Source organism: Neomonachus schauinslandi, chromosome 16, assembly GCF_002201575.2.
Source record: "Neomonachus schauinslandi chromosome 16, ASM220157v2, whole genome shotgun sequence".
NCBI lineage: Eukaryota > Metazoa > Chordata > Mammalia > Carnivora > Phocidae > Neomonachus > Neomonachus schauinslandi.
The window spans coordinates 7,955,155-7,978,386 of NC_058418.1; the positions used below are offsets into that span (position 1 = coordinate 7,955,155).

General features: G+C 50.7%; 1 protein-coding gene across 1 annotated transcript; it reads right to left on the reverse strand.

Annotated features, from left to right (window-relative positions):
• Nucleotides 1-14,351: 14,351 nt before the first annotated feature.
• On the reverse strand, nucleotides 14,352-16,910 carry CRX (cone-rod homeobox). The gene is made up of 3 exons (XM_021681211.1): nucleotides 16,811-16,910; nucleotides 15,882-16,033; nucleotides 14,352-14,999 (listed from the first exon to the last, which is right to left on the reverse strand). The coding sequence occupies exons 1-3, from the start codon at nucleotides 16,908-16,910 to the stop codon at nucleotides 14,352-14,354; spliced, it is 900 nt and encodes a 299-aa protein (XP_021536886.1).
• Nucleotides 16,911-23,232: the final 6,322 nt, after the last annotated feature.

Here is a 23,232-nt window from a genome sequence, read left to right on the forward strand (position 1 = left end):
GCTGCTGCGTGTGAGGCTCGGCCCACAGGACCTGGGGCTTAAATCCCACCGGCAAGCTGTGCCCACCCAGACCCAGCCTGAGGGTCCCGGGACTCTCCCTCTCTCACCCACCCTCAGCCCCGCCCCTGGAGGAGTCACAGTGAGTGAGTAATCCTTTCCCCTCTGTGGGTGGGAGCGGGGCTGGGGGCTGGGTCCTCAGTGGCAAGACAGCCTTGGACACACCCTCAGGGGGCTCTCGCCCAGGGGAACCCCACGCTGCCCATGGTGCGGGGTCCCCGTCCCAGGAAAGGGCCCCTCCAGCCAGTGCCCTGGGGTCATCCCATCCCTTCCCAGTCCTGGGAGCCGCAGCCCCCCACTTCCCCATCCAGCCTCCAGCAGCCTCTCCCCTTGGCCCCCAACACCACTCTCGCCTTCTGGTCCCTTCTCTAAGTGGCCCCCGAGTCCTGGACAGAGGGGTGCTCAGACATGCTGGCCCTGATGGTGGTTTGGGGTCCGGCTGCTGATTTTCCTACGGGATGGAGCTCGATGGGGGTGCAGGTGGACGGCTGCCCCTTCCTCTTAGTGAATGAATGAGCAGGGGCTGCTCTGTGTGCTGGACTCAGGAGCTCGGGGCCTGGGGAGCCAGCCCCTCAAGCTGCACAGACCCACATCTAGACATCGGACTGAGCTCCTCCCTGGTGTACGGTCTGCTTGGGACTCAAGTGGGGGGAGAACACAGCTTACAAGGTTTAGGTCCTGGGGAGGGCTTTTATTTTCATCAGAGGGAGAGGAAGGGTACATAGGATAGGTGATCAGACACGAAATGAGGCAAAGCAAAGGGATCTCGTCGTTCGAGGTTTGCGGGAGTACCTCACAGTGGTATTCTACCGTAAGTGGACATTATGCCCCTTCCTTTCTGGCAAGATGTCCAATTCTGCCTTAATTGGACATCTTTTTCTCCTTCTTGGGCAGGTGAGAACATATGCGTCACCAAGTCAATGGCTCTGCTGTCCACAAGGGAGCATCTAGTAATTTCCTTGGTGTATAAGGCGTGACCAGAGGCCACTTTCTCTCTCATTTTTTTTTTCTGAAAGATTTATTTATTTGAGAGAGAGAGGGAGAGCGAGCAGGAGAAACAGTGAGTGTCTAGTGTCTCCCTAGACAAAGGGAGAGGGAGAAGCGGGCTCCCTCTCTCATTTTAAAAGAAATTAAATGTACCATTTTGTAGATGAGATTGGCCCAGATTGGGAAGAAGGGTCTCACCTGGGTTGGCAGGTGGAACCGTAAGAGCACTCCCACTCGTCTTAAGGGTTAACTTGTTCAAGCTTCTTGCTTGCTGACCTAAACCCCACAGTTTGTAGCAGAACAAACTAGCCTACTTGCTTGAGATCCTGCAGGTCACTGGCTTTGAGACACAAAGGACCAGGCTTTCCAGAAGGGGAGGCCCTGGAAAACAGCCAGGGGGGTCCTCAGTGATTGGTTCCTGGTGCAGGGAAGAGTCTGCATGCAGGTTGTTGGACTGATGGACCAGCCTGTACTGGGAGACACCTGGGAGCTTTGATGACTGGCCCATTACTGGGGGAATCTGGAAGCCTTGCAAGGACAGATGGTCAGCTACCGAGCACACAGGCCCCTCCCCATTTTCCGCACCTTCCCCTTTAAACCGTCTGGCTCCCCCACCTCCACCCCGGACGAAGAGGGTGGTCTTTGAGACATTCGCTTTCGGGCAGCAAACAGCCAAACCTGAGTTCAGAACCTGTCCTCTGTCCCGTAACAGTGGGATGGGGAGTCTGTCTCATGCTTTTGGAGTGTAGGTTGGTTTCTGAGACAGACGTGGTGCTAGCTGTCAGTGTCCCTCAGCCGAGGACCGTCAGGAGGACGTCAGGAGGACGTCAGGAGTTGAGCACATGTGGGTTTATCATCTCATACCTAGCGGCATCTTGGTAAGAGGCTGTTTGAAAGAATCCATACAGGACATGGGCTTGTATTTTATGGGAGGGGGGAGGTTCAAAGAAAAGTGATTTTTATGCACAAAAGAATCAAAGTCAGGGGGACGCCTGGGTGGCTCAGTCGGTTAAGCATCTGCCTTCAGTTCAGGTCATGATCCCAGGACCCTGGGATCATGACCTTAGCTGAAGGCAGACGCTTAATGACTGAGCCACCTACACCCCTCATAAATAAAATCTTTAAAAAAAAGAACTGAAGTCAGGGACTCAAGCAGATACTTGTACACCTAGAGACAGAAAGTAGATTCCAGGTTACCAGGGGCTCGTGGTGGGGGCGGGGGGTGCATGGGGAGTTAGTGTTTAATGGAAACAGTTTCAGTTTGGGATGATGGAAAAAACCCTGGCCTAGGGGGTGGATGGTGGTGATGGTCGCACAACATTGTGAAAGTACTTAACACCACTGAATTGTGCATTTAAAAATGGTAAAAGGGATACATTTGCATTCTGTAGATTTTACCGCAATTTTTAAAAAAAGATTATTTTATTTTAGAGAGAGAGCGTGCGCAAGCTGGGGGCGGGGCGGGCAAAGGGAGAGGGAGAGAATCTCAAGCGGACTCTGTGCGGAGCATGGAGTCTTGATGGGGGGGGGGTCGATCCCACAACCCTGAGATCGTGACCTGAGCCAAAACCAAGAATCAGATGCTCAACCCACTGAGCCAGGCGCCCCTATTTTACCACAATTTTTTTACGGAAGGAAGCGAGGCTGTGCTCTGGGTTGGATGATGTGGAGAAATGGAGGTCATCAGAGGTCTCGTCTAGAAGGTGAGGAGGTGCAGGGTCGGGAGCCATGGTTAGCATGGGAAGTGTCACTCGTGCTGGCCTGCATGGGGAACGGCCGTCTCTTTGGCGGTTTGGACAGTGTTCTTGTTTCTGCTCTGGAGAGAACCTGTCACAGCAGCGGGGAGAATCCATCCCTGGCCCCACAGCTTTGTCCCCCCCAGGGCAGAGTCACTGGGTGTCTGCCTGGTCTCCACCCTTGATAAGAGATCACACATTATAATTGCCTGGAGCACCAGGCAGTGATTTTCAAAATCTGTGCGCATCAGAATCCCTAGAAGGCTTGTTAAAATCCAGACTACCTGGGCCTCCCCCGCTCCCCCCCCCCCCCGTTTCTGATTCAATGGGTCTGGGAGCGGGACCCCGAATTTGCACTTCAGACAAGTTCCCAGATGATGCTGATGCAGCTGGTCTGAATCAGGGACCATACTTTGAGAACCAGCTCTGTAGGGGAATGCCTCCTTCATCCACGTGGGCCCCTACCACTGGCCTTGGTCCCAGAGCTTAGCTTCTTTTAGGGGCAGAAGAGGGCAGCCAGGCAGAAAGGGGAGGATGGAGAGGTGAGCCGTGGCAGGATCTTGCCGCCTTGGAACAGCTCTGAGGTTATTCCCAGAAAACAGAGGAGAGAGATAAGAGATAAGACAGGCAGGAGCAACAAAGGCAAACAAAATATATATGAGAGAGAAATTCAGGGTGCCTGGGTGGCTCAGATGGTTAAGCGTCTGCCTTCAGCTCAGGTCATGATCCCAGGGTCCTGGGATTGAGCCCCACATTGGGCTCTCTGCTCCTTGGGAGCCTGCCTCTCCCTCTGCCTCTCTCTCTGTCTCTCATGAATAAATAAATTAAATATTTTTAAAAAAAAAGCGCGCGAGAGAAATTCAAATGCATTTTTCTTATATGCCAGGCACTATTCTAAGTGCTTTATAATCATTAACTGGGGTCTCGGCTGGCTGCACCCCCAGCGTTAGTCCCTCCCTCTACCCATCTGTCCGGCACCCTCTCCCCTCCCAGCTGGGTGGACAGGACATGGTCCTCCATCCCTCAGAAGACTCTCGTGGCCTGTCACTCCTTTCCACATACATTCTCTGTACTTTTGTGCCCTCCAGAATCTTCCCTCCTGCCCCCAAATTATCCAGCTTCCAAACTCCAATACAGTTTTTTAAGATTCTGTTTCCTCCTGTCCATCCATCTGTCCACGTATCTTTCCATCATCCGGCTCCCCCCCCATCTATATCCCCACTGGTTCTGAGAACAGAGGTTTCTGGAACCAAACTTGAGAAGCAAACCGGAAGCCAGAAAATGTGGACACCTGGCAAGAGGACATGGGTACAATTTTGCCCACAGCCGGGAGTGAGAAGGGGAACAGAAGCTGACACCCCACAACCCATTGCTTCCACCCCACCCCGCCACCCGCAGGGAGGGGGTCCTGTGCGACATTCCTCAGGCACTTCTGGCTGCCCTAAAAGTAAGGGAAGGAAAAAACAAAAGTTTAACTTAAAAAGATCACAGTCCAGGGTGCCTGGGTGCCTCGGTCGTTGAGCGTCTGCCTTTGGCTCAGGTCATGATCCCAGGGTCCTGGGATCGAGCCCCGCATCGGGCTCCCCGCTCTGCGGGGAGTCTGCTTCTCCCTCTCCCTCTGCCTCTCCCCACTGCTCCTACTCTCTCTCTCTCTGTATCTCTCTGTCTCAAATGAATAAATTTTAAAAAATAAAAAATAAAAAAAAAAATAAAAGATCACAGTCCTGCAGGACAGGAGTCTCCAGTAGTTTACAAATGTCTTCGTGATTTACAAGAAATTTACAAGAAAACCTGGAAGTTAGGTTATTGCTAGAGGTCCATAGATTCAATTTCCTGGAGCCCTAACATCGCCACCCACCCCCCCAGTAGTGATGTAGAAAACCAAGGTCAAAGGAAATGCAGGTCAAATTCAATTTCCTTCTAACCTGTAGCCCAGTGACTGATACTTGAGGCAGGGTATAACCTTCCTCCAGGAAACTCCCAACTGTCTCAATGTAAATGCTTTGCTAGAGGGAAAAACAACCTTAGCTTGACAAGGGCAAGGCTTCCAATACCTTGTAGGTCCTCTTTAGCATAGGAAAGTTCTTTTGCAAGCCTCCCTTTTTCCTTACCCCCCCCAACTCCCAAGTGTATAATCTGTCACCCCTCACAACCCCAGGGCAACAGCTCTTTCTGCACCCCCCCACCCCAGTCCTGTCCCCATGCCTTAATAAAACCACTTTTTTGCACCAAAGACATCTCAAGAATTCTTTCTTGGCCGTGGGCTCCGGACCTCACCCACATTCAAAACCTGCATCAGGAGGATACACAAGGAGCCCTGAGGAATCCGATAAAGGATATCTGCAGAAGAATCCTATAGAAAACGTTATGTTTAATGTTTAATTAACAGGACTTCAGGGCTTGAGAGAACTTACCTGGCACTCCCTGCAAATTCCCCACAGAGCAGTTAGGAGCGCTGTGAGTGTATAATAAAGAAAATAAGATCCAGTCTCTTTTTAGAAAATTGGTTCCTTTTGTTCTGATCTCTCTGGGCCACATTTCTGGGAATGATCCTTCTTTCTTCCAAATTCTTCTGAGACTCCGGTGGACTTCATGGAAAGGTAGCCCCTTTCCCATCCACTGCTCTGTAGGTTGTCTCTGAAAAACATCTTCCCTTTAGCCCAGAAAATGGGCTTTAGCTTTATCACCGGGGGAAACATTTAAAAAAAAAAAAATCGGGGCGCCTGGGTGGCTCAGATGGTTAAGCGTCTGCCTTCAGCTCAGGTCATGATCCCAGGGTCCTGGGATCGAGTCCCGCATCGGGCTCTCTGCTCCTTGGGAGCCTGCTTCTCCCTCTGCCTCTCTCTCTCTATCTCTCATGAATAAATAAATAAGTGGAATCTTTAAAAAAAAAAAAGAAAGAAAAGAAAAAAAAATCAAAGGGAGAATTTCACTGAAGTATCCCATCGAGGAAAATGCAACAAATTATCACATGGGTGGGGGATGGGCAAGATGGGGGATGGGTATTAAGGAGGGCACCTGTTGTCATGAGCACTGGGTGTTGTACGTAAGCAATGAATCACTGAATCCTACTCCAGAAACCAATATTGCACTGTACATTAACTAATAAAATTTAAATTAAAAAAATATCGCAGAGAAGGGGCGCCTGGGTGGCTCAGTCGTTAAGCGTCTGCCTTCGGCTCAGGTCATGATCCCAGTGTCCTGGGATCAAGCCCTGCATCCGGCTCCCTGCTCAGCGGGAAGCCTGCTTCTCCCTCTCCCACTCCCCCTGCTTGTGTTCCCTCTCTCGCTGTGTCTCTCTCTGTCAAATAAATAAATAAATAATCTTTAAAAAACCCACAAAATTATCGCAGAGAATACCCTGATGTCTGCCTCCCAGAGAGAAACAGAGCATTCCCCTTCAATACTCAAGCTCCCTCATGGCAGCTCCCAGTCTCCACCTAGCAAAGATAACCACAGCCTAGTCTTCTGATATTACAGGTTAGTTTCCCCTGGTTTTGAACTTTACAGGCACAGAATCACAGAACGTGTCCTCTTTTGTTTTTTTTTTTTAAGATTTTATTTATTTATTTGAGACAGAGAGAATGAGAGAGACAGAGAGCACATGAGAGGGGGGAGGGCCAGAGGGAGAAGCAGGCTCCCCGCCGAGCAGGGAGCCCGATGCGGGACTCGATCCCGGGACTCCAGGATCATGACCTGAGCCGAAGGCAGTCGCTTAACCAACTGAGCCACCCAGGCGCCCAACGTGTCCTCTTTTGTGTTTGCCTTCTTTCGCTCATCATTGTCTGCAAGTCACGCCTGTTGCCTGTGACAATGGTCTGTCTGTCTGTGGTCTGATGCCCGACAAGCTTTCCAAAACATGGTATAGCACCTTTGATTTATCCGTTGCGTGCGGATTTCTTTTGGTATTTTCCTAGGAGTGGAATTTCTGAGCTCAGCTTCAGGAGATTCTGTTTGATAGATTCCCAAAGTGATTTTACCAGTTGATACCTCCTGGACTTCCCTATCCTCCCCCAAACTTAGCACCATCTGTCTTTTAGCTTTAGCCACCCTGATGGGTTGGCAGAGAAAGATCACTGTGGCTTTATTTTTTATTTTCCCGATGGCCAATGAAGTTGGACACCTTATCCATTTCTTTTTTTTTTTTTTTAAAGATTTTATTTATTTATTTGACAGAGAGATAGACAGAGAACAAATAGGCAGAGAAGCAGGCAGAGGGAGAGGGAGAAGCAGGCTCCCCGCCGAGCAGGGAGCCCGATGCGGGGCTCGATCCCAGTACCCTGGGACCATGACCTGAGCCGAAGGCAGATGCTTAACGACTGAGCCCCCCAGGCGCCCCACCTTATCCATTTCTGATGGGCTATGTTAGTCCTCCCAGTTGTTGTTGTATTGTGGAGTTTTCTGTGTAGCAGATTTTGTTAGATTTTTTCCCCTAAGTGTTTGATATTATTGTACATTGTATCTGTTTCTAAACATTTGTTTTCTAATTATTTGTGGCTGGGATTTGGAAAGTGAGCAGTCTTTGTTATAGTGACTTGCATCCGGTGAACTTGTGAAATTCTCGTATTCTAAGTGATTATCTGTAGATTCTTGTGGGTTTTCACCTAAAAAGTCATGTCACCTATAAACAATGATAGCTTGCTTGCTTGCTTTCTAAACTGTTATACCTTTTCTTTTCCTTCTTGACTGTATTTTTACGTCTTTATTGCCTGGACCTTCAGCACAGTGTTGAAGGGAAGGGAGAGGACTGGATGTTTCTGTCTCGTTCCCAATAATAGAAGGAAGGCTTTCAACATTCCAACATTAAACATAATTTTTCTATAGGATTCTTTTGCAGATATCCTTTATCAGATTAAGGAATTCACTTCTCTTCCTCATTTCTAAAAGTTTGTCATTTTTCTTTTTTTTTTAAGATTTATTTATTTATTTGAGGGGGGAGAGAAAGAGAGCTCACGCACACAGGAGAGGGAGAAGCTGACTCCCCGCTGAGTGGGGAGCCCAATGTGGGACTCGACCCCAAGGCCCTGGGATCATGACCAGAGCCGAAGGCAGATGCTTAACTGACTGAGCTACCCAGGTGCCCCTGTTATTTTTCATAAAAAAATTGATTTTGAGTTTTATCAAATGTTCCTCCTGCATATATTGGAATGATATGATCTTCTCTTTATTATATTAATGTGACAAATTACCTCCCTTGGTGTTTAAATATTAAATCGGTCTTGCATTCCTGGAATAAACTCAACTTGGGTCAGGATGTATTATCCTTTCATTATATATGCTGGATTCCATCTGATATTTTATCTAGGACTTTGATTTTATGATCTATAATTTTCCTTTATCTCAAAGTTCTTGCCAGGTTTTGGATATCAAGGTCTCATGAAACAAAATGAAAAATGTTTCCTCTCTTTCAGTTCTAGGGAAGCTTGATAAGATTGATGTAATTTCTTTCTCAATTGTTCTGTGAAATGCCTTGGCAAAGCCAAATGGGCATGGTGTGTTCTTTGTATGAAAAATGTTAATTATAGATCACTCTTCTTTTTAAAAAGATAATGTACTTGTGTTTTTATTTTTATTTACTTATTTATTTTTCAGTAATCTCTACCCCCAACAGGGGGCTCGAACTCACAACCCCAAAATCAAGATTCACACGCTCCACTGATTGAGCCAGCCAGGTGCCCCTGGATTATTCTTCTTTAATAGGACTATTTGGATTTTTAATTTTTGTATGCACTTGTTTGGGTAAGTTGTGTTTAGCTGGGAGTTTGTCATCTAAATTTTCAAATTTCTGGGCATACAATTATTCACAATATTCTTTTATGATCATTGGTAACTTAATGTAGGATTTTTTATAATGCCCTCTCTCATGTTCATTCTTGATAGTAGTAATTTCTTTTTCTCTCTGTTAGTGTTTTTGGGAACTACTGATTTCCATAGCCTTTAACAAAACAGCTCATGTCTTTTAATTTTTATTGTACATTTTTTATTTTATTAATTTTTGCTCTCATCTTTACTATTTCTTCCCTCATTTCTAACTTCTTTTTTTTTATATTTTTTTTTAAAGATTTTATTTATTTATCAGAGAGAGAGAGACAGAGGCAGGCAGAGGGAGAAACAGGCTCCCTGCTCAGCAAGGAGCCCGATGTGGGACTCGATCCCAGGACCCGGGGATCATGACCTGAGCTGAAGGCAGACGCTTAACCGACTGAGCCACCCAGGCGTCCCTCATTTCTAACTTCTTGAGATGACGTTAAAGACGGTTGATTTTAGGCTTTCTTCTTATCTGGGTCTGATATATCGTTTAATGCTATGGACAAATCAAATGGAAATTAGGAGATCGTGAGCAAATGTATGCCAGCAAATTTGACAACGTAGGGAAAAATGGACAAATGCCTTGAGAAATACAACTTTCTGAAACTGACCCAAGAAGAGATCTTAAAATATGAACAATGATATATCTGTTAAATAAATTAAGCACATAAATTACCTTCCTACAATAAAACTCCAGGCCCATATGCTTCATTGGAGAATTCTATCTCCTACTTAAGGAAGAAGGCATACTTTGCACAAAAGTCCCCTCCTGGCATCTGTCTTGGCTTTTCTTTCCCTGCCTAATCCCTTCCTCTGCTGTGCTTTCTGTGCCTCCCTCCTGGAGCACACTTTCCTCTCCGTTTTCACCCCCTCTTGCTGCCCCCCATCTCCTCTGTACTCTGAGGGGCTGAAAGCACCATCCCCAAGGTCACGTTTGCACGTGGCATGGCCCCAGCCCCTCCATCCTTGCCTCCCAGCCTCTGTCCCATCTCTACTCTGAGAAGCACCGGGAAGGCTAGGGCTGGACCCCGTTTGCCGTGGGAAGGTTCCTTACCCCTTCCTGACCCATGAAGTAGGGGAGCTGGAGGATGGAGCCCACTGCGTGAAGCTGTAATGAAGACTGGGGGGGACAAAATTCAAGGAACATGCCTAATGGTCCCTGGCACATCATAAGTGCCCGATGAAGAGTTTGGCTGTGATTTTATTATTACTGCATGTCCTAGGCATGATTTACCGTGGAGGAAGGCATCACTTAGTTAAAACTTATTTGTAGGGGGCGCCTGTGTGACTCAGTCGGTTAGGCGTCTGCCTTTGGCTCAGGTCATGATCTCAGGGTCCTGGGATTGAGCCCCGTGTCTGGGCTCCCTGCTTCTCCCTCTCCCTCTGCCCCTCATCCCCACTTGTGCTCTCTCTCTCTCTCTCAAATAAATAAATAAAATATTTGTAAAAATAAATAAAACTCATTTGTCTCCACGGAGCCCCTCCCCCGGGGGGTCATGCGTCTGAATCTAATCCCTGCTAATTCTGCTGAGGCCGGACCATCATAAGAAGATTGGAGCATTTGCTAAATTAGTCCTGTTCAGGGACGGAGGAAACAACCAGGGAGGGGCTCAGAGAGCAGGAGGGGTGGGGTGGGGGGAGAACGCAGACATAAAGGGGTAAGGGGTGAGACATGAGCACACCTGAGCTTGAGACTTCGGAGGAAGGAAGAATGAGGGAGGATCAAAATCGGAGGGGAGGGGAGAAATACCAGCAGGGTCTGGAGGGCCCAGCAAGGTGAATATGAAACCCAAGTACCTATTCCTAGTTGTGGGATCTTGGGCAGGCCACCTGACCTCCCACAGCCTTGGTTTTCTCATCTGTGAAATGGGGAGAATAAGAGCATCTATCTGATACAAATAGCATCTCTCTGATGGATTGTTTTGAGAATCAAGAGTTTTTGGACTGGCTTTCTCCAGTGTCTGGCAAACAGTACATGCTCGGTGGATTTTTCTTTCTTCCTTCTAATGTATTGAGGTATAATTTATATCCTGTAAAATCCACCCATTGGAACAGTACAGTTTGAGGAGCTTAGACAATCATATACGGCCATGGAACCACCACCGTAATCAAGATATAGAATACACCCGGGGTGCCTGGCTGGCTCAGTTGGAAAAGCATGTGACTCTTGATCTCGGGGTTATGAGTTTGAGCCCCATGTTGGGTGTAAAGATTATTAAGAAAATATAAATAAACTTCTCCTTTTTGTGGCCAAGTAAGAATCCATTGGATGGGGTGCCTGGGTGGCTCATTTGGTTAAGTGTCTGCCTTCAGCTCAGGTCATAATCCCAGGGTTCTGGGATCAAGTCCTGCATTGGGCTCCCTGCTCAGCAGGGAGTCTTCTCCCTCTCCCACTCCCCCTGCTTGTGCGCTTTCTCTCTCTCTCTGTCAAATAAATAAATAAAATCTTAAAAAAAAAAAAAAAAAAGTCCATTGGATGGCCCAACCACATTTTGTTTATCCATTCAACAGTTGATAACTCTTTGGCTTGTTTCTGTCCTTTGCTTATTGCAAATAATGCTTCAGTGAACAGGAACCCTCAAGTTTTTGCTTGAACACCTGTTTTCAGTTCTTTGGGGTATATACTCAGAGGTGGAATTACTGGGTTGCTACTTTTTTGTCACCTAATGTACCTATTAAGCAGTCACTCCCCATTCCCTCCCTCCCAGCCAGCCCCTGGGCAACCACAACACTGCTTTCCCTCCCTATGGATCTGCCTCTTCTGGACAGTTCATATGAATGGAATCCCCTACACTATGTGGCCTTTTGTGTCTGGTTTCCTCTGTGAATGTACTTAAAATCACTGAACTGCACACTTTAAGGTCATAATAATGGGGGCACCTGGTTGGCTCAGTCAGGAGAGCGTGCAACTCTTGATCTTGAGGTGGTCAGTTCGAGCCCTGAGTTGGGTGTAGAGATTACTTAAAAAAAATAAGATCTTTTTTTAAAAAGATGATAGTAATGGTCAATTTTATGTGCTGTGTGTTTTACCACAAAAATAAATGTTTAGTGGGCACTTACCACGGACCAGAGGTTCAGGACCAGGTACTTAATATAAGGATCTCATTTCGTTCTCTCGAGGTAAGTTTTCTCCGTGTTACAGGAGGGGAAGCTGAAGCTGGGAAAAATGAATCACCCGAGATCCTGGGACCAGAAGTGGCCGACCCAGGCTCGGACAGCAAGTGTGTCTGACCCCACCAGCCCTGTGCCCCCCCCAACACACCCCCCCCACACAACACACACACACACACACACACACACACACAAATCTTAACCTGGGACTCCGGGACTGAGAGGGACAGAAGCAGACAACAGTGACTTACATTTGGAGAAACAGAAAAATGGGCAAAGAAAAGAGAAGAAAGAGAAAGAAAAAGGTACAAATCCAGCAAAGAGAAATGGGGACCTGGGAGTCTGAGGGACAGTCAGAAGGAAAAGAAAGAGAGAAACAGAGGTGAGAGGGACATGGGGGGGACCCGAGGCTGGCTGACAGGGAGGGCCTGTGTCCTTCCATGGGCCACTAAGGCAGGAAGCGCGGCCACCCCCTCCCCCTCCTTGCAGAGGGGAACTCAGGGGCTCGGCGAAGTCACAGCAGGTGGAAGTTGGCATCTGGAGCCCATGTCTCTGCTTAATTGGCTTTAGGGAGATACCAAGGAAAAGACAGTGACCAGACAAAGAAAGCACGTGGACCGACCCATGTCCCCAGAGACCGGGGGCGGGGGGGGTTGGAGGGACAGAGCGACCTCTTTTTCCACCTCCCCTAGTCGGCCCCTCCTCAGAAATTTAAAAAAAATAAAAACCACCCAGACTTTAAGCAGGATTCAGCATTTTAATCATTGTCACTCTGTGGGTGGCCTGGAGGGAAGGAGACTGGAGTCCCAATGAGTGGGAAAAGAGACACAGAATGAGGGGGGCTCCCGGCCGCTTCCTTCTCCCCCTTGTCACTCGTCCTGGCTTTAGGAAGTAGAACCTTTGCCATCCCCAAAGTTCAGGAGGCTGGCCCCGGGAAAGGAAGCCGGAAGCTCCTGAACAGATTCACCTCTACGAATTCTGCCTGGACCTCCCAACCCCCACCCCAGCATGCGCTGTCCTCCTCTGCTTATCCTTCGTGTCTCACACTGGACTCTGAGCCACTCCTGAGTCTAACGTCCCAGAGACCAGCATGACTCAGGCCCATGAGAGATAGTCACGTGGTGTGCTGAGTAAACCTCCCTTGTGGGTTCTAGTGATGGCAGTATTTCCTCAGGGGTCTCGGGGATCTAGGCTATGTGGACCTCTTCCGGCTTGGACCCGGAAAAACCATCTGAGGTCTCCTGACATCCCTTCCTGCACCGAGGACCTGGAGCTAGCTCCTACCAGCCCCTGAGCGCAGACGGCATGCATCGGGCTCTGAGTCCCTGACCTCAGATGGGCGCCTAGAAATCAGCCATAGTGGGAGAATTTGCACCATGGAAACTGGCAAATGCTAAAATCAGGGCTTTTCCTCTTCTTTGGAGGGCTAGTGGTTCCCACGTACCAGCACACAGGCACCTTCCTGCCTTACTTCCTGCTAACCTGTGAAGCCCCCCAGTGAAAGGCTCATGGCTTCTGTCTCCCCCAGGGCCAAAAACAAAAGAAAAATTCAGACTGGGGAAGCAAGGCCAAAGCACCAAACTTCCAAGAGTGTCAACATGCTTGACTCCTTCTTAAAATTCTCTCAGGGCTTGTCTCTGTTGCTGGGGGGTCAAGTTGCATGGGAAGAAAGATGGCGCCGCCCCAGGGAAACTCCCTCAGGCCAGGCTCTCTGGTCCAATCCCCGCAATGGGAACAGGAAACAGAATCTAAGAGAGGAACTGTGTATTTGAAATGCGGGGCTTCCTCCAAATTCACTTCTCTCCCCTGACCCCCATCTCTTGCCTATTTACAGATGGGAAGCCTGCCACCTCCTCTTCTTTTTCGAAATACCCACAGCTAGAGTTGGGGCCCACAATCGGCCCCAGTTGCAACTACCTCAGTTCCTCCAACGCTTGGGTGAAATTCACCTTTAGAAAATCCTAAAACAAAAGGAGAAAAAAAGACATGAAACAGGCAGCTTGCCTTCCATTCTCCCACCAAATGTGCCCATTCTGAAAGAATGCATGAATGAAGAAATGTCTTTAAGAAAAATCTAAGAAGAAGAAAAAAAAAATATATATATATATATCAAAGAGCCCCCTAAACCTACCATATAAAACCTGACGTGTGAAACCTATAACATCCCCAAATGGATTTTTTTAATTGAGCTGTATACGGTTGGTCTAAGCTTCCATGGTGGGGCTGCTTAAAAGTCTGTCTTTGGATTTTCTAGAAGGATCTCTAGCCATATGCTAAGGAAGGTACGGAATTGAGCCTCCCTACCTGTCTCTCTGTTCAAGGGCATCTCGAGGCTGACCTCACCAGTACCCCCACATCCACCGCGAGCATGGTTTAATTTCATCTCGGGGCACATTCTCAGCACCAGTTTCCGGAGCCTGGGGCTCGTGGTTTACAACGGCAGCTGGGTTGAGGGTCACTAAGACCTACTGAGCCGCCCCCCCCAGACCCCCCCACCCCCCCACTACCCGCCGGAAAGCAAGGAGTCCCTGGGGTGGGGTGGGAGGGACTGTGGTGAGAAAAGTCACAGCCTTTGGAGGGAAACCAGCTCCGAGGCTTTCCCAGGGAGGCCCGTCCCGGGGCAGGTGGAGGCGAGACGCAGAAGAGTATCCTCTACAAGATCTGAAACTTCCAGGCACTCTGATCCTTATAGTCCAGAGGATCCATGGGGTTGTAGGTGAACTTCCAGGTGCCTGTGGGGTCCTTGAACTCCAAGCTGTCCACAGGGCTGTATGTGCCATAGCTCTGGCCCGACAGGGAGGTGGGGGACTGGGCCAGGGAGGGCCCCACAGACGGGCCGGAAAGGGGGCTGAGAGCCGGGCCCCCCAACTGGGGCACCATGGGGGAAAGATAGGGATCCAGGCCACTGAAATAGGAGCTCGGAGACCCATAGGCTGAGGGGGAAGAGCAGAAAGCAGAAGCGGGGGCGTAGGTCATGGCGTAGGGCGTGGAGGTCAAAGGAGGCCCCGAGGCCACCAGCCCCGCCCGCTGGGCCTCTGGCAAGGGGGACTCTGAGGCCGGGCTCCAGATGGACACGGTGGCCACAGCCGCAGTGGGGGAGCCTGAGGGGCCGGGTAGAGGGGGGCTGTAGGAGTCTGAGATGCCCAGGGGGTCTGGACAGACGTCGGAGGAGGATCTCGGCGACAGGCCTGCCTTCCTCTTGGCAGGACGAGCCTTGGTCGGCGCGCCCGGGGGCTGCAGCTGCTGTTTGTGCTGCTGGCGCTGTTGGCGACATTTAGCCCTGCGGTTCTTGAACCAAACCTGGGGGGGCGAGGGGGGGATGGCATGCGTGAGTGCAGAGGGGGCCCCGGAGAGCCCCCATGCTGCCCTGGAATGATGGTGTTAATTGGTGAAGCATGCCCGAGTCACAGCTCCCCGCCTTGCAGTCGGTCCTGGGGCACCCAGTCCGTCCATCTGACCATCCATCCCATCATTCACATCCGCAATTATACACACACACGCACAATCATACGTACATACAAATAATCACACATGCAGTTGTGCATACAATCGTGCGCACACGCACGTGCATCCATCCGATCACACTGACAGTCATACACATACAGTCATACAAACGCACGTTTGCACACTTAGCCAGCAATCAGTTAAGACACACGCACGAACTACGACCTTGGGGATGCCTCCGTGGAGCCGACATTCTTGTTGAGAGCGACAGGTTAGAAATCAAAAGTGAGTACATTGCATAGTATTTTAGAAGGTGATCGATACTTTGGAAGAACCAGCAGGAGCAGGAGGAGGGGGCAGCAGGGTAGGGCGTCAGGGGACATTGTGACTTAAAATGCGAGGGTCCGTCTAGGTCCCATTGACGGACACGGTGACCTGATTGGTCAATAAGCAAAGACTTGAGCAAAGTGATGGGGAATAAACCTTCCAGGTAGAAGGAACAGAGAGTGCAAAGGGCCTGGGGCCAGAGTGTGCTTGGCCGGCGTGTTAGGTAAGAACCGGCAGGTGTGTCTGGCAAAGAGGGTGGGAGGAGGGGTACGGGGCAGTAATGGGGGTGAAGCATTACGAGGGCTATACATGACTTTGTTATGTCTCTACGTTACTCTGTGACTACTCCCCCTCCCTTCACTCTGGGTCCCAGGACGGGCAGGAAGGGGCCCAGGGCCCCGAGCACCCCACCTGAACCCTGGACTCAGGCAGGTTGATCTTCAGAGCCACCTCCTCTCGAGCATACACATCCGGGTACTGAGTCTTGGCAAACAGGGCCTCCAGTTCCTCCAGCTGGCTCCGGGTGAAGGTGGTCCGCTCCCGCCGCTGCTTTCTCGGGGCGCCTAAGGCAGGGACAGGACAATGGGACCATCCGGAGACCCGGACCTCCCAGTCTCTTTGTCCGCGGGCGGGAAGCCCTGATGTCCAGTGGGATGCTGAGGAGCCCTTTCTGGGGGTGCATCTTCCCAAAAGAAGGGTGCACCTACTCCCTGATCTTGTAGACCTCACTCTGTCCCCCCTGGGAAATGGGGCCCCTCTTGGCCCGTCATCTTGGGTCTCATGCCTCACCCCGAGAACTGGCCTTAGCCCTGTAAGCAGGGGTATGAGTTTGGTTTTTATCCCCTTTTTAAAATTTCTTACGCACAAAGACATGTTCAGTTGAAACACGCCATTGAGAGTACTCAACACCTTCTTTTTTTTTTTTTTTTTTTTTTTTTAATTCATGAGAGACAGAGCGAGAGAGAAAGGCAGAGGGAGAAGCAGGCTCCCAAGGAGCAGGGAGCCCGATGCGGGACTCGATCTCAGGACCCTGAGATCATGACCTGAGCCGAAGGCAGATGCTTAACGACTGAGCCACCCAGGCGCCCATCAACGCCTTCTGGTGTAGAAGAGAGACAGGTCCAGCTAAAAGGAACCACTTCCTAAATTGCTATGAACACCCCTACGCTTTCCTGCACCCCTCAGTGACGTGCAGAAGTGTTTGGCAGATTGCAAAGGACTAAATACAGCTGGTGTGTGACTCCAATATCACCCCGGTAAGTTCCCAGCTTCTTCCTGAGAATAAGGGACCCCGAGGGGCCCCCAAGAGCTTGGGGGGTCAGGAGAAGGACGGTACTCACTTGGATAGGACACAGCTTGGTGCATCAGATCCACACTGGGACCACTCAGGGCCAAGGCGTTGACCGAGTAGTGGGGCCCCGGGTTCATATACGCCATCATGATCTTCGGGGACACCGCAGCCCAGGTCTGTGGGCCTGCAAGAGAGGAAGGGGCGCTCAGACACTCCCCAGGTACGGCGTGGTGCCCGGCAGCCCAGGTCCAAGTCCTGCTTCAGGCTCTTCTTAGGTGTGTGACCTTGGGCACCTATCTCTCTGTGCCTCAGTTTCCACGCCTATAAAATGGCCTTCTGCTTAAAGTGGGCAAAGCTTCCCCGAGACCCCATCTGCAACAGCAGCTGACACTGTAATGCGAATCCTAGGCCCCAGAAAAGATGTCCAGCCTCGCACAGAATCACGGACAGCAGGGTGATCCGCTGTCCTGACCTGCTTGGGACGGGGCGGTTTCTAGAGATGCGGGCATTTCCCCCACAAACACGGGAAGAGTCCCGGACAAACTGGGATGGCAGAGTAGCATGCAAACGAGTGAAGGATGATCTTCCACGACCACGTGGGACCCATCAGGTGGGCAAAGATAAAAGAGGTCAACATCAAAAACTAATGATATAATGTATGGTGATTAACATAACAATAAAAAATTTTAAAAAATAAAAGATAAAAGAGGTCCGTTAGCCCCAGAGCCAGCCTGGGTGCGGAGAAGCAGGCGTTCCCGTGTCCGGTCGGGAGCGGCGAGGAGCGAGCATCATCCATGCATCGGAATAAACTGGAAGCATTGATCAAAGTGAAACGCCCTCTTTCCTCTCCCCACCCCCCCTTCCCCGGGGCAATTTGCCTTCGGGGCGCCTCCGTCCCCTCGAGGGAAAATGGGAATGCAAATAGCATTTACATCTTTAGGTGGTTGGGCGGGTAAATGCAAGGTGCGTATCAGCAGCTCCTTAAACTAGCACCTGACACCACGGTCAGGGCCGCGCAGCGAGCAGCAGGGGGCGCCCCTCGCCGTTTGCAAGCGGATGTTTGCACAGGCTTTGCACGAGGATTTCCAATGCGCGCGCGTACAATCGACAAAATGTGGAAGCAGCCTCTATGTCCACCAAAGGGGAGGTGGTAAGTAAATTATGCAAGTAGATGATGTCACATGCATTCAAGGGAATTCCATCAAGTCACTAAAAAGTATAAGGCCGCCGCGAACTGATTTTTACAGCTCTCTAGTAAATAGATAAGAGAAATGATCCTACGCTTGGCAATAAGAGGAGACGGTGTGTCATTTCTAGATCAGCCTGGGAGCCTGTTTAACAGAACCCCTCCCAGCCCAAGGGTTATTTCATTTTCTAAGGGACCCGATCTCTATTCGGGTTACTATTTGCTATGGATCAGCCTCCGGACTCTGATAAGGTAAAGGGTAACTTGCAAGAAGTTTGGTGGCAAGTGATTTGTCTCCGCAGAAAGGATGACCTCAAGGTTACAGAGGATTTGCTGCCCTGTTGCCCAGTTTCCTTTCTGTTTTCTGCACGTTCCCTGAAGAACCGTATTAGCCCCTATTCCTTGACTTTCCCCCTTTGAAACGGCTGGTTTCCTCATTTAATAACCTAAATAATATTTGATCTGGGCTTATTATGTATGTGTCTGAGAGTCAGGTTTTCCAATTTTGTTAAAATTAGGGACGCCTGGGTGGCTCAGTCGGTTAGGTCTCTGCCTTCAGCTCAGGTCATGATCTCGGGGTGCTGGGATCAAGCCCCACATCGGGCTCCCTGCTCGGCGGGAAGTCTGCTTCTCCCTCTCCCTCTGCCTGCCGCTCTCCCTGCTCATGCTCTCTCTGTCAAGTAAAATCTTTTTTTTTTTAAATTCTTTTTGTTAAAATTACACTTTTTTGAAGATTTTATTTATTTATTTGACACAGAGAGACAGACAGACAGAGACAGAAAGAGGTAGAGAGAGAAATCCAGGTTAGCGTGTAGCGTGTATATATATATATATATATATATATATATATATATATATATATACACAGAAAATTTCCAGGAAGGACAGAGGATACCACTAGAAGTGAGGCCCTCTGGAGAGGTGTCCTATATCCAAGCCTTGTTTTTATAGTTTGGACTGCTCTGTCACCGTACGGACATATAAGCTTTTCAAAAACAAAAGCAACAATAAAATCTAAACAAAACAAAAAACCATGAGAGCCTTTCCGGGGCTCCCTATCGCCCCCACTAAGATGGCCTTGGGGAGCCTCCCAGCCTCTCTGGGTGTGTGCATAAGCCATTCCCTGGGCCAGGAATGCCTCTTGTCCGGTCCCTGTCATAGCTAACCCCTTCTCTTCCTGCATGCTCCAGCTCAAGCATAACTTCCCTGGGGAGCCATCCTGTGCGCTAACCTGGATTTCTCTCTCTCCCTCTTTCTGTCTCTCTCGCTCTGTCTCTATCTGTCTATCTGTCTCTCTCTCAAACACACAACACTATTTCAGAAATAAGTAAAAGTAGAAAACAGAAGACCTTTGCTTTAGCTCCTTCCCCCCTCCCGCTCCCACTAGCCTCTCCTTCTCATCCCTCACTTGGGGGATGGTGTTATATTTATCATAAACTGGGGTCCTACTGCCCCTCCAAGAAAAATGTTTGAGATTCCACCTTGCTGTAGGAGGTAGGGATGTAGCAAGAAATGAGGCACACAGCATCACTGCTCTCATGGGATTGAACCTCTGGGAAAATGAAATGGGGTAACGGGATAGTGACGGGGTTTGGGGCGAGGGTAAGACAGCTCATCTAGACGGATGGTCAGGGAAGGTCTCTCTGTGAGGATGGGACCCTGGGGCTGAAAAGCGATGGGCTCAGTCACCGTGGGAAGATGCCTCCAGGCAGAGGGAACAGCAGCTGCAAAGCCCAGAGGCTGGGATCATTTTGTCTCGTTGGAGGAGGAAACCAGGTGCCCAATGTGACTGGAGCAGAGCGATCCAGGTGGAGAGCGAATCAGATGATGTAGGGCCTGGCCAGGAAGGTCATGGGGAAGCTCAGTGCTGGTGGTTACACTAAAAGCAAAAAGCCGCTTTAAATCCGAAGACCTGATGGGTGTTCTAGGAAGCCCCCAATAATCTTTCCCCTGGTAGTCACCCCCTTGTGTTGTCCCCTCCCACGGAGCAGGGCTGTCATAGGCCCCCCATTCGGCACTGCATAAATGACAGGGTGACCTCCAAGGCTGGCGCTGCTCTGGGGGGAGCCGGTTGGGATCGTGGGGGGGGTGCGTGAGGGGGCCAGGAACTGAGGTGTCCCGCCAACAGCCATGGGACCAAGCCCCCCGTGGAAGGTCAGTTCCAAAGCATCAGGCAACCCCTCCAAGGACTCAGCCCTGGTTGACATTGGACTACATACAACAGCACGAGGAGACCTTAGCCCGAATCATCCAGTGGAGCCGCCCCGGATCCCTGTCTCTCAGACACTGTATGAGACCATAAGTGTTTGTTGTTTTAAGCAGCTAAGTTTTAGTGTGGCTCGTTACATGGCTAGGGCTAACTCACATGCAAGCCTTCTCTATGCAGGACGCCCTTATGTCAACAGAGCCTTGGGAGGCAGACTCTGCATTCCTGTTATGCTCCCATTTCACAGATGGGAATGTCTTCAGGCTCAGGCACCATTACTTGCCCAGGGTCACACACAGACTGTGGGGACCCGGGATTCCAACCCTGGGTTGGAGGCTCCTGAAGGCTGTTCTCCCGGCACCCAGCCTGGGTTCCCTCTGTCCTCTCCCTCTTCTCCAAGGGAGCTTCTGGAAGGTGCGGAAACAGGGAGACGTGTGGCACTGCCGGGCTAGGGACCAGGTGCAGAGCCTGGAACGAGAGCATCCATGTTCATTGTCTTCCCCATCGACTCTGTGCCGGGTTTACCAGGCTAAGCGGTTGGCCTTCCAGGAGAGCCCAGCATTCTGCACTGGGGTGATCCACCCTACAGACAGGGAATCTGAGCCTGGGGTGAGGAAGGTGCTCACCCAAGACCAAGCAGCTGGTCATGACAATGACCTCCAGGATTGAGCGTTTGCCAGCTTCCTCAGACAACCCACAAGGGCTTTGTGGACAAGACGTCCGCAAAGAATAATAAAAATAATGTCGGACATCCACTGAAATTTTTCTCTGGCAACAAGATGAGACAGCTAGTGAGGTCATGGCCTCGGGACTTGCCCACTCTACACAGGCTTTGGTGTCCCATCCCAAGAAGCACAGACAGCAAGAGTTAGGATGTCTACCTTTTGTTGAGAATTTACAGTCAGCCTGACAGCAACCCTGTCATCATCCCGCGGGTGAAGTTCAAGGCAATGATGCTTCATTGTCCCAAAGGTGGGCTGAGGAAGACCACTCTCCCTGCCCTGGGGATCAACCCGTGGAAGCCGAGGCTGGTGCTTGGGGCTTCTGAGGTTCAGCAGCCACTGCGTCCAGGCTCCCACCTGAGCAGGTGCTCTGACAGGGAAGGCCTGAAGGCTCGCACCCACCTTGTGGGTAGTCAAGGAGATGATCCCATTCTAGAGGTGGGGAAACCGAGCCTGAAGGGCACAGAGGAAGGTACCCACCCTCAGTCAGGCAGCTGACAACCATAAGGACCTCCAGTCATGATCCCCCAACTGCGCCTCGAGAACAAGATCTCAGGGAACAATCATCCCAATAAAACTTCCTCCAAGGTAGGTTCTACTATGATCCTCGCTTCACAGAGGAGGAAACCGAGGCTCAGAGAGTAGAGTTCCCTGCTCTCGACCCCCAACTGTGCCCCCGATCCCCCCAAAGCAGGATGAAGCCAGCTCCCTCTCCTGGGCTTACTGCAGGCCAGGCCTGTGACATGGGGTCCCAGTGGCTCTTCATGGCAACTTGTCATTGTCACCACTTTAGCAGACTAGGAAACTGAGGCTTAGGGAGGTCACGTGAATGGCCCAAGGCCACACAGTGAGTAAAAGGCAGGCTTTAAGCCCAGACTCAGGGGGCCCCACATCAGCCCTGGCAAGACTCCCCCAGATCAGCCACGTTCAAGGTCCTCCTTTGCCTTGTCTGCGCCGCCCCCATGAGCTCCACCATCCAGTGGGACAAGGAGCTGAACTATACACCCTCCTGATCCAGATGGGACTTGGGGAAGCAGGAGTCTCTAGAGTAGGGAGGCCCCCAGGTAATCACTCCACCAGCATGTGAGCTGAGAATCTCGGCATTCCTGGCCCCGGGGCCACCCCAGAGTCTACCCTTCCTCCCTCCTGCTGCAGGCCAGTGGTTCTTGCATTCTATTCCTGTCATTCAGCATCTGCTCAACAAATAACTAGGCACCCCAGGCATTCCCCCATGCCCTGTCCACCCTCACTCCCTCCTACTGTGCTCACAGGCACCCTGCACCTCAGACACCAGGATGGAAACGCCATTCCCTAGAGGACCCTGCAGCAAACATCACACATCCCTTCCTCTCGGCCCCTGAGAACTGAGAATTGAGTCTCCCCTCTCTCACTCCCCCTCCCTCCGTCCCCTCTGCCACTCTTGCAGACACTCACCTTCAGAAACAGGGGGACGGGGCTCTCCTGGCAGGTGGCAGAGGCTGAAGGAAACAGGTCCCTTCACATGGAGCGATTTTAAGCCCTGGCTGGGAGTGATGTCATTTGCAGTGGCCTGGATCTCAGAGGGTAATCCTGGCCCCGGGTGGGGGACTTGACTGGATGCCAGGAGGTGACATTGGCTGGGAGGGGGAGGGGCACCCGTCTGCCTAATCCCCCCTCTCCTCCCCAAGACATCTTGGCAATTAAGGCTGATGGGGACAGGAAGCCCCAGCTCCTGCCTGTGACCAGGAGCCCCCACTCTTCAGGGAAGTTCTTCCTGAGGTCCAACTGGTGTCCCTCCCGCTTTGGCATCCCATCAAAGAGGAAGGAGAGAAATGCTGGGTGTTGCTGAGAGATCATTTGAAAAATAAGGGGTGCAGGGCTTTCTGCCTCCCCTCCTGGGTCACCCCTTCTCTCCCCAGCATTCTGTCTGCCGACTTATTCAAACCTGTCTGGCCCCATTGTTCGTGGCTTCTGGCTCAGTTTCCCCTTTTCTCTCTGTCGGCCTCGGCCTCTATCACTCTGGTCTCCAAACTTTCTGTCTCTAACGGACATCAGCTTCTCCTACTTGCTCTACTGGTCTTTGTTTGGGATCTCTGGGCCTCAGTTTCTCTCTCCCTTGGGCCCCCGGCTATGCCGTTCCTGCTGCTTCACATGTGTGCCCCCCCACCTCGTTCTCCAACTCTGTGCCCCTCCGTCCCTGTCTTGATTGATTTCCTTGCATTTCTGCCTTGGTCTCTTGTTCTCAGATCTCTTATTCCCTTTCTCTCCCTGCGACTCTGTCTCTGTTTTGCTTTGGGCACCTGTGTCTCTCTGTCCCTGTCTCCCTGTCTGTCCACCTGTCCCTGCAACTCCAGTGTACCCCCTGTACCTCTGTGCTT

Coding starts and splice junctions, on each gene's coding strand:
- CRX (XM_021681211.1), bottom strand. CDS start 16,910: ATGATGGCGTATATGAACCCGGGGCCCCACTACTCGGTCAACGCCTTG. Junction 16,034..16,810: donor CCAAGCTGTGTCCTATCCAA/GTGAGTACCGTC, acceptor TCCCTGCCTTAG/GCGCCCCGAGAAAGCAGCGG. Junction 15,000..15,881: donor TGCCTGAGTCCAGGGTTCAG/GTGGGGTGCTCG, acceptor TCGCCCCCCCAG/GTTTGGTTCAAGAACCGCAG.